At 43.0% G+C, this 15,750-nt stretch overlaps 2 protein-coding genes across 2 annotated transcripts in view; one reads left to right on the top strand and one right to left on the bottom strand.

The window, feature by feature from the left end:
• The window catches only part of GNA14 (G protein subunit alpha 14), a 194,801-nt gene extending 193,168 nt beyond the window's left edge, over positions 1-1,633 (bottom strand). The window contains exon 1 of the mRNA XM_082471077.1: positions 82-1,633. Coding sequence (XP_082327203.1) covers positions 82-205 — 124 coding nt within the window. The 5' untranslated portion in view covers positions 206-1,633. The remainder of the gene's footprint in view (positions 1-81) is intronic.
• Positions 204-14,089, top strand: LOC309665181 (uncharacterized protein; the record flags this gene model as incomplete). Its single annotated transcript, XM_082471395.1, has 3 exons — positions 204-251; positions 317-999; positions 9,121-14,089. The coding sequence occupies 3 exons, from the start codon at positions 204-206 to the stop codon at positions 9,221-9,223; spliced, it is 834 nt and encodes a 277-aa protein (XP_082327521.1). The 3' UTR covers positions 9,224-14,089.
• Between the last annotated feature and the right edge of the window lie 1,661 nt (positions 14,090-15,750).

Below are 15,750 nucleotides of genomic sequence, written 5' to 3'. Positions count from 1 at the left end.
CTCCAGGAGGGTCCCACGCGAGGGAAGCGGCCGGGAGGGAAACGCTCGGCGCCCAGGGGTCTGGGAGACGCAGCCACTCACCCAGCAACAGCAGCTTGAGCTCGCGGCGCGCGTCCTTCTTGTCCCGGCGAAGCTGCCGCTCGATCTCGGCGCTGATGCGCTGCGACTCCTTCTCCTCCGCGGACAGGCAGCAGCAGCCAGCCATGGCGCGCGCAGCCCCCGACGGGCTACGCCGGCCGCTCTCCCGGCCGGTCCGCGACGGCACCCGAGGTCGGAGGGAAAAGACGGGGGGGCGACTCGAGTTTCGGAGTAAAAGGCCGGGACCACTAGGGCTCAATCCCTCCTCGAAGGGTCGGCTCCGGGGCGGGAGCGAATTCGGAGCTCTGGGAACGCTCAAGTGCACCGCAGATCTGGGCTCACCCAGCCCCAAGCTCGCTCGGGGGAGGAGGAGGGCGAGCCGAGGGAGAGAGCGTTGCCGGCCCCCGGAAGATCAGCGCGCCCCTTGGCACAGGAGCGTGACAGTCAGGGAGCGCAGACCGCTCGTGAAAAGTTGGGGCGTCGCTGCCGGGGGCGGTGGGGAGCGGGATCTCCCGGCCTGGGGGTGTCCCAGGCAGGTGGCAGGCAAGGCGTGGGTTGGAGGCAGAGGTCCTTGGCTGGCCCTTTCCTACAGAGTTCTGAAAACCTCGGCAGTGATCGCCTCCTAAGACCGAATGGAAAAGTTCCTGGGGGCCCCCGTGGCTCTAAGTGGCAGAAGGAGGCGGAGCTTCTCGAACCCGCAGCCCTGGCGTCTGCCCGAGCTGGCCTTCGGGGCACGCCAAGCCGAGGGCGCCTGGGGGCGAAAGAGATGAGCAGGGAGCTGGGGCGCGGAGCCCAGGCGTCTCGAGTTTCGGGGAGCGGCCCCCACACCTTTCTGCCTGGCCGTGGCGTCCCGGCGCGGGGAAGGCGGTGGGCGGAGTGGCCGCCAGGCCCAGCTCCCTGTCCGGATTCAGGTTCCGACAGGTGAGTGAAGTTCGCCAACTCGCAGCCTCAACTCCTCCCAGCTGCGAGACGAGCGGAGCCCAGCGTCCGTAGCGCGACGCAGCCCGCGGGCGGCGAAGTTGAGCTCTGCCGACCTGAAATTGAGCCTCTCGCGCCAGCCTCAGCACCACGCACACCGCAGTTTCCTAGACGGGCTCCTTCCGCTTCCCGGACGCCCCAGCCCAGCGCCGGCTCGGCCAAAGCCCTTGGTCAGCTCGGCAGTCTGCCTGCAAGGTGGGGCTGGGCCTGAGGCGGCTGGCGCCGTACTCAGAAGCAGCTGCCCCTGGGTTTAGTTAAATAAGAGAAGTGCGAGAGCGGAGGGTAAATATCCTCCCGGCCCCTTCTTAACCTGCCGGATGAGGAGGGTTGAGGATGTGAGGAATGGGAAACGGCTGGCTACTTTGCATTTTACGATGGGAAAGACTCCTGCTTTGTAAAGAGGGCTGACCCGTTTCCAGCAGCCCCTGGCATGGTCCCTGCCCCAGCCCTGAAGCCTGGTAGCCGCCTTGCAAAGCTGTGTCCGCGCAGCCACATTGGCCTGGCTCCTGGAACGTTTGAGCTGCATTCATAAAAACTTAAAAATTAAAAAGCACCTTTTTGTACTCAAATGGCACAACAGAATGCGTATTAACAACATCTGATTTTGTCTTGTGTACCTTTTGAGGCAGAGGGCAAAGAGTTTCGCGGGAAATGCAGAAAAGTGAAGGTGCAGGGAGGCGATCCCGTCGTCCACAGCAATGAATGTTTTTTTTTTTTCCCTTCTTTTTAAGTCAGCATGTGCCATGTAAACACTTTATGGCGTTAGGCAATTAGCTAATGCTTCCTCTATTAATAGCAAGCCTAAGTGCCTTTCTTAGGAGTAGCATATATTTAATCAATTCAAACTGAGGAGAATACTGAGTGGAGAGAGTGGTATATGTCATTATATAAAGAACTTGGCATTAGGATGCTATCTGGCTGCAAGGTCTTATTTATTTTACAGTTTAGGGAATGTAGAGGAATCAGGCATTAAAAATGCATGTGCATACACTTTTAAATGCATAATTATTTTAGTTTCCTTGCAGGCATAAATTGACAGTAACAGTGACCCCTACAGGAAAGCTTCTGGACATGATATTAGCCATTTAGTCACACATTTCTCTCTTAGCTCTTACAGATTCATTTACAATTTGAGAATAAGACCTCTTAGCTTCTCAAATGAATAATTGCATCATAATTATTAGTAGTTTTTAAATGATTAAAATTAGGGCAAATTTGAACTCCCAAGTTAACTGGAATAACTCTCCTGTTAGGTCTAAAGTTGCTAAGATTGCAAGAAAGATATGAAGCGTATTGTTTATGGCAAATCTGCAAAACTTTCCTGGGCTGGTGAACTTGGCAGTGTGTATCAGAAGCCTTAAACATGTCCATCCCCTTTGACCAAACTAGTAATTCTTAAGGGGAGACCCTTAAGAAATAATCGGAGAGGCCAAAGTTTTTATTTCTAATAACAACTCAAAACTATCTAAATGCCCAACAAAGGTGAATAGTTCAAATAAATTATCGTATTATGCATACAATGAGATATTATATAGTCATTAAATATGTGACTGTGTAACAAACATGTGAATAACAAAGATTTGGGGGAAAAACCTCAAAATATATGGAGTGTAAAAGTCAAGATACAAAAATATAAACAGTATGATACAAATTTTATTATGGGAACACACATATGCATTTTTAAGGGACTAAAAGAACATACACCAACAAGGTAAGTTGCTCTGAGTCCTAGCTTTTTGGTTGATTTTAATTCTCTGATATAAAATTATTGGGGGCAGCTTGCATAAAGTAATCTAGGCCCTATTTTCCTCAGCTGTAAAATGAAAGGGGAAGAACCAGAATAAACTCACAGGGATCTCCCAACTCTAACATCAATTATTTCTTTGCTGATTTTCACACTTATAAGATAGTATAAAAATAATCATAAACCAAAAGTTGTTATTGACAAGTGGTAGCTAGAGAGGATTGTTAAAACTAGGATATGGCAAGTCAATTATTTTTATACTTCTATTTTTTTAATTCACATCTCTGTTTTCCTTATCTTTAGGATCTGGGGAAGGGATGGGAATAATTTTAAGTTATTGATTCATTTGCAACATGGTTACCAAAATTTGGCTTCTTGTACATTGGTGCCTGATTAAATCTCAGAGACAGAGTTCTGGGCGAAGCAGAAAGAAATAGCTTTATTGCTTTGCCAGGCAAAGGGGGCCACAGGGGGGTAGTGTTTCAAGGCTCTATGTCCCATCCTGGAGGGGGTAGTGAGGAGTCTTACACTGTTCAAGTAACAGGGCGCCATCATCTCGTGGACATTCTTCTGATTGGTTGGTGGTGAGGTAATCGGGAGTCAGCATCATCAACCTTCTGGTTCCAACTGGTCTGGGGGTCCATGTGCTTGTGGGCAGCATACAGTTAACTTCTTCCACCTGGTGGGGCTTTTGGTATCTGCCAGACAGCTCAAAGCACATGGCTCAATATTATCTATAGTCCTTGAGGAAGAACTAAAGGACCTTGACTTTGTTTAATGGCTAAAATATTATTATTTGGTCTTGCTTGACTGTTTTCCTTTCTTTCTGAATTTTCTCACTTCTCTGATTAAATTTATTCTTTGACTAAAGTTTTTCTACAGGCAAAAGGCAGGCGGAGGACATGAGTGGGTGTCTACTCTGGAAAGGCCTCATAGGGTCCTGCTCTGTTACCACATCTTTCCAGGAAGGGGTAGTTTTGAAAAGAAGTCTCAGTAAAAAAGAATATTTGTTTTCTTGGGTTATTCCTGAAGTGCTGCAATTCCATTTCATTCCTCTTGAAGATCAGAGCACAGGCTGAACATGACTTTTCAGATACCTGCCAAGTGCTGGGCTGCAAAGGTGAACTAATTGTCTGAATGTCCATTGAGTCCATGCGAAGCCCATTACCAGGCTCTGGGAATTCAGATACTGAGACATTCCAGATTTTAGGTAGGCTATAGTCTAGTAGAAAGAAGTAAGACTATGACCCTGAAATCTGAAGTCAGCCCTCCTTGCGTGGAGCACAGAATCACCTGGTTGGTTCCCCACAGCCTTCAGATGTGCACAGGGGCCCTTCAGCTGAGCCTCATCTCCCATCATTCTCCTGGAACCTCAGACAAATGTAACTCCATGTTCTCCACACCTCTATGTCTTGCTTCATGCGTTCCCTCTTCCAGGAATGCTCTCTCTCACCCCAGACAAAATTAGGTACTTTCTTTCCCAAACATATCTCTTCTGAGACACCATCTCCACCCCTTGTCAGTCAGACCCATCCTTCTCTGCTGCCTGAGCACCTCCTATGTTCCTCTCTTCAACATCTCACTCTATTATACCTGTTTGTTTCTTCTCCTAATCCATTAGTTACTCACAAGTAGAGAGTTTTTTCTTGTTCATCCTGGTATTTCTAAATTAATAACATTTCCTTGACTGAATAACATTGAAACCAAAACGAATTAGCCTGAGATAAGAGAAAGAAGAGACTAGAAGAGAGAACGGAAAGTTCTTATGGTGGAAGACAGTAAAAAACAACAACAACAACAAGCAAGTCCACAGCCAATCAATGTATGATTTAGGAAGGACTCTGTCCCCAGTTTGCCCCCTTAGAGGGAAAGAGTGCCCTGTTTCTAAGGAAATTCCAAGGAAATGTGCACATAGAGGGCTGGAAAATTGCTATTCTCTTTGACAAATGTAGCATCTTAGAATTTTAACAAGTAACAGAATAAAAACATGACCTTAAAGAAATATACAAGGCTAAAATAGCACTAATAATAATACACCTATGCTGCTTTTCAAATTGCACATGTGACCCATTCTTAGGTTGTGACCAGCATTCTTTTTTTAAGAAAAAGAACAGAATATCAATAGGAAATAACAAAGTATGCAACATGTATTATTGTTTCATGAAACTTTTGTTTCAGTTGTATACATAAATATCAACTCTTAAGCAGACAAGTCATTAATGGGGGTTTGCTTCTCCACATCCCAGATGGGTTGGTCTAAATAATTCCCAATTTTCTAATTCATTTTTATGAGACTGACATGTTCCCAATTTTTCATTCAATTTTCTGAGTCCAATGTGTTCTCTAAAATGTTTTCAGTCCTTCTCTCCCCTCACCACTCCCCTCTTCCTCCACCCAATCATTTTTCAGTTTTGATGAGCGTGGTAGGTAAGAGTCGATGGAGTGGTGATGGGTATTTAGACGAATAAGTAATAATTGTAGCTGGTGGTTGGATGTACTTAACATCTATTTTTCTAAGGCAATCAACATGTTGCTCCAAAATATTTTCTGCCTGAAGACCAGAAATTATTTATTGTATAACTTATACTGAAAAGGCTAGAATTATAGACAATTAAGCCCACCTTCAAACACACATGACTGTGAGTGGGCGGGAATCGCTATTGTTTGTTTCTGAATCTGATTTCCCATGGGAGTTAGGTATTTCAAGAATTTAAGTAAAAATCTTTAAGATGAGGAGTTTGGACATTTTTTTTTTCCTTTTTTTTCTTCTTCTTTTCTTTTCCTTTTTGCTTAAGTCCTCCCCTCCTCCAGTTACATCACTCTCCCCCTGAATGAACAAATGTTAACAACCTAGTATGTTTTCTTCTTTTTTATGCTCTTATAATCATATGTAAGCTTACAAACACTCATAAATGTAAATAAACATACACAGAGGGAGTTTGTCATCATTAGTTTAAAAATGGGACTGTATTGTATTACATGAACTCTATATTTTGCTTTTCTCTTTTAACAGTATCTTGTGGGAATCTCAGTAAACTCTGATTCAGTCTTTCATACATTCATACATAATATTCCACAGGGTAAAAGGACCATATTTTATTCAGTTTTCCCCTTTGAAGGACATTCTCTTTTATTCCCAATTTTGGCCACTAAAAACAAAGCTGTAATAGCATCTTTGTATATAAATCCTCATGCACTAGTGTTTTTATTTCTGTGGGATAGATTCCCAGGGAAAAAACTGCTGAATCGAAGGATATATACATTTTTCGTTTTCATTATGGTGGCCAGATTCCTTTCCAAAAAGACTAAAATAATTCACATTTCTACCGAAAATAGAAATACCCATGTCCCAACTAGCAATAAATACGACCACTTATTAATTTTTGGCAGCCTGAAGGGATTCAAATAATTTTAAAGTGTGGTTTTACTTTGTGTTTCCATGACTACTTGTGAATTTGTACATTTGTTCATAGCTTGTTAGTATTTGCATTTGTTACCCTGTGAACTATTTACATCCTTTGCTCATTTTTTTAAATTGGGTCATTTGTCTTTTTCTTGACAATCTGTAAGAGCTCTTCAATATTACATATCTACTCTTTGTCATCTGAATTACAAATTTTCAAATATGTTGTTTGTTCTTTATCATTTTTAATGGAATCTTTTGCCATAGAAAATTTTATTTTTACATATCCAAATATCTCTATTTTCTTGCATAGCTTCCAGAGCCCCAGTCTTTGTAAGAAGGTCTCTCCATTTCTATATTGTACATGCAGTATCTTAGATATTCTTGCAAGTACTTTCGTTATTTCATTTTTTACGTTTAAATATTTAATCCATCTGGTGTTTATTTTTGTAAAATATGTAAGATAGGACACTAATTTTATTTTCTTCCAGATGGATTGCCAGTTGTGCCAACATCATTTATTGAACATTCCATCCTTTTTCCAATGAATTAAACTTCAATCTTTGTCATGTATTACACTCTCATATTGACTGAGATCCATTTCTTTAAGTCTGTACTGTTCCACTGAGCTATTTATTCCTATATCAATACCATCTTGATTTGATGACATGGGCTCTATGAAACATTTTGATATCTGATAGGACATATCACCCCTTCAGAGTTATCAAACTCTTCTTACTTGTGTTCAGATATTTATTCTTCCATATGAACTATACTGATCTTCCTCTTCCTCAACTTATGATGGGGTTATGTCCCAATAAACCCATCAAAAAATAAAAATATCGTAAGTTGAAAATGCATTCAATACGCCTAATCTACTGAACATCATAGCTTAGCCTAGCCTACCTTACAGGTGCTCAGAACAGTAACATTAGCCTACAGTTGTGCAAAATCATCTCACACAAGGCCTATTTTATAATAGAGTGTTGAACGTCTCATGTAATTTATAGAATACTGTACTGAAAGTGAAAAACAGAATGCTGGTATGCATACAGAATGATTGCAGGTGTCTGGGTTGTTTACCTTGGTGATTGCATGGCTGACTGGGAGCTGCAGCTCGCTTCTGCTGCCCAGTATAATGAGAGAGTATCCCACCACATATCACTAGCCTGGGAAAAGATTAAAATGCAACATTCAAAGCACAGCTTCTACTGAACGCATATTGCTTTCACACCATCATAAAGTCGAAAAACTGTAAGTCAATCCATGGTAAGTCGGGGACCGTCTTTAATACCATTTATCAATGATTCTCTCCTGAACTTCACAGCTTAACCTTAACCCTAACTCCAACTGCTTTCTTGACATAATGGCTTACATATTAGAGGCATCTCGATGTAACAAGACAAAACAAAACTCTGAATTTGTTTTCCAAAACTTACCTTACTGCTATCTTTTCCGACTCAGACCGCCAAACACCCAATGGATTGCTTCTTTGCCCCACCTCCGGCAGCCAGTCTTAGCAGTTATGGACTCCTCCTTTAAACCAGATATTGTTTTAGAACCACTGCATGCAGCCAACAGCTTTTGCACTGAGCAGCTCTGGAGCTGTCATGCACAATTAATCTTTGTGAACGATTAATCATAAGATCATAAGTGGCCCCCCCAGGTATGTTCATTTTTATTTTTGCTGCTAGCACTTCAGAGCAAGCCAACAGCACCTCTGACCTGGACTAAAACAATAGCTTTGTCACTGGTCTTCTTGCTTCTAGTCTTGAACCTCTAAAATCCATTTTCCACAGGACAAGAGAGCCAGAATGAGCTTTCAGAAGCCCAGAGCAGATCCCCTTATTCTCTAGATTAAAATCCTCCAATGGATTTCCATCAGAGAATAAAATTAAATGCCCTTGTTCTAGACCATAGGCCCTACATGACAGGCCATTGCCTACCTCTCTAACTTCCTATCCTAACATTCTCCCTCCTATCCTAATATGTTCGCATCATGCTTGTATCTATTTTCTTTGAGCATACCTCAGGACCTTTATACTATCAGCTCTGCTGCCTGAATCACGCTTCCTCCAAATCTTGAGGTGTTTGGTTTCTACTTGTCAGGTAAGTCTCAACATAAACCTGACTTACTAAGTGCTGGCTTCCCTGACCCGTTAGCCTAAGGTAGCCACTCCTCCCTGCCAATCCACTTGATATCATCATTGTATTTTCACTGTAGCATTTGTCTCTCTCTGGTTTCTCTTGTTTCCTTCCTTCTTTATTTGTGTATCATCTTCTCCCACCAGTAAAAGAAAGTAAGCTCCATGAGAAGAAGGGTCATGACTGTCATATCCACCACTGTATCCCTAGAGCCTACATCAGGGGAAGCTACATCATCTTAAAATTGTACCACTGAACTCTGTTCAGAATCATTCTCAAAAGTAAAGTTGAATCTTGGAAAAATAGCAATATGGGATTTGTGATTTAATATTTGCCGATTTTATACTACATTATGTAATACCAAGGAAAACAAAACACTCCTGAGGACGCTTGATTTGTAGAGATAGGACCTGCCTATGTTTGCCAGGATATGTTAATTACAAGCAACAGAGACCCAGTGTAAATAGGCTTAAGTTAACAATAGAATTTATTGGTGCTTAGGACTGAAAATTTCAGGGATGGTCTTGATTTTAAATTCTGCTGGAACAAGGTGCTAAAGTGATGTCATAAGGAAGCCATGTAGTACTTAATAAGTATTTGTTGAATTAATTAAAGAATAATGCCAATCTCATTGGGTTGTTGTGAAGATTAGAAAAAGTAATATATAAAGCTTTTGGCTCCTGGCCTGAAGCTAGTAAGCACTCATTAGTAGTAGATAGTATTATTTTTTTAAAAATATCATTAGCATTATCATCAAAAACTTCATTTTCAGGGACTACCCTGGTGGCGCAGTGGTTAAGAATCTGCCTGCCAATGCAGGGGACACGGGTTCAAACCCTGGTTCGGGAAGATCCCACATGCCGCGGAGCAACTAAGCCCCTGCCCCACAACTACTGAGCCTGTGCTCTAGAGCCCGCATGCCACAACTACTGAAGCCCACGCGCCTAGAGCCCGTGCTCTGCAACAAGAGAAGCCACTGCAATGAGAAGCCCGCGCACCACCGCGAAGAGTAGCCCCCGCTCGCTGCAACTAGAGAAAGCCAGCGCACAGCAACGAAGACCCAACGCAGCCAAAAATAAATAAATAAAAATAAAAAAATAAATATATTTTAAAAATTTCAACACAACAGATACATTCATTTTTATTTTTATTTTTTAATGTTTTAAATTTTATTGAAGTGTAGTTGATTTACAATGTGTGTTAACCTCTGCTGTACAGCAAAGTGATTCACTTATATATATGTATATATATATATTCTTTTTCATATTCTTTTCCATTAATGGTTTACTATAGGATATTGAATATAGTTCCCTGTGTTATACAGTAGGACCTTATTGTTTATCCATCCTATATATACTAGTTTGCATCTGCTAATCCCAAACTCCCAATCCTCCACCCCGCCCCCCTCCCCCTTGGCAACCATAAGTCTGTTCTCTATATCTGTGAGTCTGTTTTGTTGGTATGTTCATTTGTGTCATACTTTATATTCCATATATAAGTGATATCATACAGTATTTGGCTTTCTGTTTCTGACTTACTTTGCTTAGAATGATAATCTGTAGGTTTGTCCATGTTGTTGCAAATGGCATTATTTCATTCTTTTTTATAGCTGAGTATCCACTGTGTGTGTGTGTGTGTGTGTGTGTGTGTGTGTGTGTGTGTGTGTGTGTGACATCTTCTTTATCCATTCATCTGTCAATGGACACTTAGGTTATTTCCATGTCTTGGCTGTTGTAAATTGTGCTCTTATGAGTATGAACATTGGGGTGCATGTATCTTTTTGAATTACAGTTTTGTCTGGATAGATGCCCAGGAGTGGGATTGCTGGATCATATGGCAACTTTATTTTTAGTTTTTTGAGGAAACTCCATACTGTTTTCCATAGTGGCTGCACCAGTTTACATTCCCACCAACAGTATAGGAAGTTTCCCTTTTCTCCACACCCTCTCCAGCACTTGTTATTTGTAGACTTTTTAATAATGGCCATTCTGAACAGTGTGAGGTGGTACCTCATTGTAGTTTTGATTTGCATTTCTCTAAATTATTAGTGATAATGAGCATCTTTTCATGTGCCTGTTGGCCACCTGTATGTCCTTTTTGGAGAAATGTCTATTTAGATCTTCTGCCCATTTTTCTATTGGGTTGTTTGTATTTTGTTATGAGTTGTATGAGCTGTTGTGTATTTTGGAAATTAAATCCTTGTCAGTTGCATCATTTGCAAATATTTTCTCCCATTCTTATCTTTTCATTTGGTTTATGGTCTCCTTTGCTGTGCAAAAGCTTGTAAGTTTGATTAGGTCCCATTTGTTTATTTTTGCTTTTATTTTTATTGCCTTGGGGACTCACCTAAGAAAACATTGGTATGATTTATGTCAGAGAATGAAAAGATACATTCATGATTACTCTTGTACTGTGGGGAGAAGGAAAGATTGAACTTTGCACAGTCATTTGGAATAATTCCGACTGTCTGGGAGCAATAGCAGATGAGAATCATGTTGCAAGGCTTCCCAGCAGAGGTAGAGAAGTAAACAACCACATTGCATGGCCTGTCTGATCCAGATAGGAATTTAGCCATTGAGTCCTCTTGAAAATCAATGTTGATTTAAATAGTTGAATCTAATATTCAGCCTTTTAACAGTCATCATGTGTACCATTTTTCTAGATTCCACATATATGCATTAATATACAGTATTTGTTTTTCTCTTTCTGGCGTACTTCACTCTGTATGACAGATTCTATGTCCATCTACATCTCTACAAATGACCTAATTTCGTTCCTTTTTATGGCTGAGTAATATGGTACAGATGAACTTATCTGCAGGGCAGGAATAGAGACGTAGACGTAGAGAACGGACATGTGGACACAGTGGGGGAAGGTGAGGGTGGGACAAATTGGGAGCTTAGGATTGATATGTATACACTACCATGCGTAAAATAGATAGCTAGTGGGAACCTGCTGTATAGCACAGGGAGCTCAGCTTGGTGCTCTGTGACAACCTAGATGGGTGGGGGGGGGGTGGGAGGGAGGTCCAAGAGGGAGGGGATATGGGGATATATGTATACACATAGCTGATTCACTTCATTGTACAGCAGAAACTAACACAACATTGTAAAGCAATTATACTCCAATAAAAAAACAAATAAATAAAAGTCATCATGAAGAGAGCTAACACCAGAAGATACTCAAGTTCTTCTGTCCTAAATATTCAATACATTAAGTATCTTCTTCATGATTCTAAAATCTACTGGTTAATGTAGCTGGTTAATACAGTTAGAAATATAGAGTTGAAAAGAAAATATGTTGTTGCCTCCTAGCATCTTCAGTACCCAAGTCACTCTTTGATGCCTTTAGATACATGGAAGCCCACCCAGTCCCTTTTTAATGTCGTTGTGGTGGATTAAACATGCCCAGAAATTCTGGGACACCCCTTCCTTCAAGAGGTGAGGCATATGCTCCCTCCTCTTAAAGCTGGGCAAGCTATGTGGTTGCTTTGACTGATGGACCAAAGTGGAAATGACACTGTGTCAGTCTCCAAGTCCAGGCTTTATGAGACCAGCAACTTCCATTTCCTTTCTCTTGACACACTCACTCCTGGAGCCCTGAACTGCCTCATGAAGAATCTAGAGAGATCACCTGGAGAGACCCTGAGACTACCTGGCTGAGCTCATCCTTCTAGCCATACCCACCAAGGTGCTAGGAATGTAAATCTAGCCATCCAGGCCCTCCAGCCCGGCCCAGCTGGGTACCACCAAGTGGCTCCCTTGTCAATACCACGTAGAGCAGAAGAGCCACCAGGCAAACCTGCCCTAATTCCTGGTCCACAGATCTTGATATATAATAAAATAGTGGTTGTTTTAAGCAACTAAGTTTTGAGGCAGTTTACTAAGCAGCTGTGGGTAACCTGAACCCTCTGGCAATATTTCATATAGTGCCATAATTAGTAATCTGCTAAATCAGGTTACTTCTGAACCGACCTAGGACTGAAAGAGCACAGCAAAACTAGCCACAAGGAGGTCCTTAAAGCAGGTTGGACATCAAACATAGAGTGGTTTGGTGGCCAGGAAAGGCTAAATGATGACAGTCTCCACTTTGTGGAGCGGATACCTCTTTCTTCTGAGTGAGCTGCACTGAATGTACATCACTAACTGTGGTGGCAGTGAGGATATGAAGGACCCAGTGCACACAAGCAATCCAAAGGAACATGATACTCGTATACCCATTTTTTGAGTACCCACTACGTATTGAGCACTGGAACAATAACAACTGTGAGAAACAAGACTTATCCTTATAGATCTCATCATCTACTAGAAAAAAATATTTATTCAGAATTATTTGCCCAATGATTTTGGAGGAGGGGGCAGTGGGTGGGGGGGAGGGAGAGAAGGCTGCATCATCCTGAACTACTGATGTCTGAACTCTGTCCAGATTCCATTTCAACAATAGAGTTAAGCCTTAGAAAATTCAGCAAATTGTGGTGCCTCATATATATATATATATATGGGATTTGTGATTTGTCTGTTTTTTACTACTTTATATAATACCAAGGAAAGCAAAACACCCTTGAGGATGCTTGATTTGTGGAAATGGGACCCTGCCTATGTTTGCCATGACATGTTGATTGCCAGGGAGAGCCCTGGTATGAGCTGAGACGTTTAAATGGAAGTTGTTGGTGCTTAGGACTGAGAAGTTCAGGGATGGTCTTGGTTTTAGGCTCTGCTGGATCCAGATGCTCAAATGATGTCATAAGGAAGCCATCTCTCTCCACCTTTTTGGCTGGACTTTCCTCTGAATTCTAGTCTCAGGTAGATCTCTCCCCGCATGGTGGCAAGATGACTGCCAGAAACCCCACGCTCATCCATATCTACCGGCAACCTCAGCAGAAAGAGAACTTCCCCTTTTCAATATTCCAGCAAAAGTTGCAAGATTGAGTCTGATTAATTGCCCCTCCCTGAACTGATTCATTATGACCAGGGGAATGGAATACTCTGCTGACCAGGCCAAGATCAGATATCTACCCCTCAAGTATGAAATTAATTTTTGTAATGTATTTTATTTAACTGAACATTTTCAAAATATTATAATTTGTTCAATATTAAAATGACTAATGACTTTTTTATTCATATTAAACTGGAGTTTGCAGTACGTATTTTACACTTATAGCCATCTCCATTTGGACTAGCCCCGCTTCAAGTGTTCGACAGCCACTAGCCACATTGGATGGGCAACTCTAAAGATTCATTTTAGCATAAGTAGAATGAAATGGAATGGAACACAATAGAATAGAACAGAATAGAATAGAAAAAAGGGTAACTTGGAACATGCAGGGGAAGAAAATCTCTGTTCCTATGGCTCTGGAGCCCTGTAAGGGAACATCTGAAAGAAGTTGTATCTTCCTGGAGAGAGGTACAGATGTAGGCAATGGAGAAGGAAGTGCCATGAGGAAGGGCTGTAGGGACTCAAGGAGAGGATGCCCAGATGAAACACAGTACTCAGAATCAGGGAGAGAAATGTGGGTATCTCAGTGGATGCCACAGAGAAGAGATGCCCTGACCCAGGATTGGTTGAGAGGAGGACACCACGGTGGAAGCCAGCTCTGACAGAAGACAGCTCAGACCAGACCTCTCCCTGACCTCCACCCTCCTCCTTCCTTTGGGACTTAGGGAAAAGGAAAAAGACATGAGACCATGAATTGACTGAGAAAGAGCTGATTTTTTTTTTTAATCTTAAAAGAGATAAGAAAAGATAGCACTTTTTTTTTTTTTGAAGTATAGTTGTTTACAATGTTGTGTTAGTTTCAGGTGTAGAGCAAATGAACTTATATACAAAACAGAAATAGACCCACAGACATGGAAAACAAACTTACGGTTAACAAAGGGGAAGGGGAGGGGGAGGAAAGATCTGATTCGACTGAGTGTACCCAGCATTGACTGGTTTGTGGAGGGAGTCTCAAAAAAGAAATTGTTTGGATATAAAAAATAAAATTTTATACACTGCATATCAGAGCTTATTGGCCTGAAAATACCATTCCCAAAACAAAGCCTCAAAAACCCTGTGCATTCAGGAAATAGAGCCAATACTCCTTTCCCCTCCAGGGAGGGAAGTTTGGCAGTCATCCTCAACTAGCCAGAGGATTTTGCCTTCCCAGGGGATATCGGGCAATATCTGGAGGCGTTTTTGGTGGTCACAGCAGGGAGGGGGGGGCTGTTTTGGGTGGAGGCCAGGGGTGGTGCTCTCCACCCTACCGTGCACAGGAGAGCCTCCACCAGTAAGGGTTACCCAGCCCCCAGCGCCAGCAGTGCTGAGGCCGAGGAACCCTGGACTGAGCCGGTCTGAGATTCTTGAGACGTGTGTAGAGAGAGGAAAAGCAAGTCTGTGTTGGACTAAGCCAGTCATAAAAGCGAAGCCAGGCCCCGGGTCAGCACATAACGTAGTTTCTATGGCGCTGCGGTAACTGAGCCTTGTCTCAAAGTAGTGAGTCCCAGGATAAACAGTAGGCTGAGCCAGGCCCAACAGCTGAGGGCCCGTAGGCTTCTGTTCTCTTTCCCCTCCCCCTCCTCCCCCTCGTCCTCTCCTTCCCCTCCTCCTCCTTCTCCTTTGCCTCTTCCCTCTACCCTAACACTCTCCTCAGAGGAAGTCCCCCCCCTCAGGTGGGGACTGAGGCAGATAAACTGAGGTGATAAATGGCTACCAAGGCTTCTCATCCCTCTGCGCTCTTAGCCCGGCCAGAGGCAGAGGCCTCGGCTGCAAGACCTCGGCTGCAAGTCCCCAGCTGCTGGCATTTTGTTTCCCCACTGCAGCGGGTACCCAGGAGGCAGCTGTGGAGAATGAGTCAGGCTGGACAGTTTAACTGGCTTCTTCTCTCTGAGCCTCACTCACACTTTGTCCTCCTCTAGAACAGGGCCACTCCACTGTTGTTTAAGAGTCACCTGGAGAGCTGGTTCATGCCCAGACTCCTGGGCTGGCCTTCAGAGATTCTGAATCAGCAGGTCTGGGGTCCAGGGTGTCCAACACTTCCCAGTTTGCCTGGGATTTCCCCAGGTTTAGCACCGGCAGCCCTGCATCCCAGCAAACACTGATGGCTGGTCACCCTAGGTAGGGCCCAAGATTTTGCATTTCTAAGAGTCTCCCAGGTGATGCTGATGCTTCCACATTCTGCCACGCTCTGCCATGCAGCGCCGGCCCACCGCACAAGGCCTAGGGATTTCACTTCTGCTCCCAGGTCTAGCGCAAATTAAATCGTCTTCAGAAAGGGTTCCCAGGAATCCCTGTTCTCCCCCTCCCCCAACTCAGCAGCAATCATGGTAACATCTCACACTGCAACGTGATGGGATGCACTGGTTTGTTTTTTGGTTTTGTTTTTGTTTTTGTTTGTCTTTTCTTCTGCTGACATACTTCAAGTCTC

The sequence above is a fragment of the Balaenoptera physalus genome, assembly GCF_965194825.1.
Source record: "Balaenoptera physalus genome assembly, chromosome: 7".
Taxonomy (NCBI): domain Eukaryota; kingdom Metazoa; phylum Chordata; class Mammalia; order Artiodactyla; family Balaenopteridae; genus Balaenoptera; species Balaenoptera physalus.
Note: the sequence above shows the minus strand (reverse complement) of the source record. Positions and strands in the feature narration are given on the sequence as shown.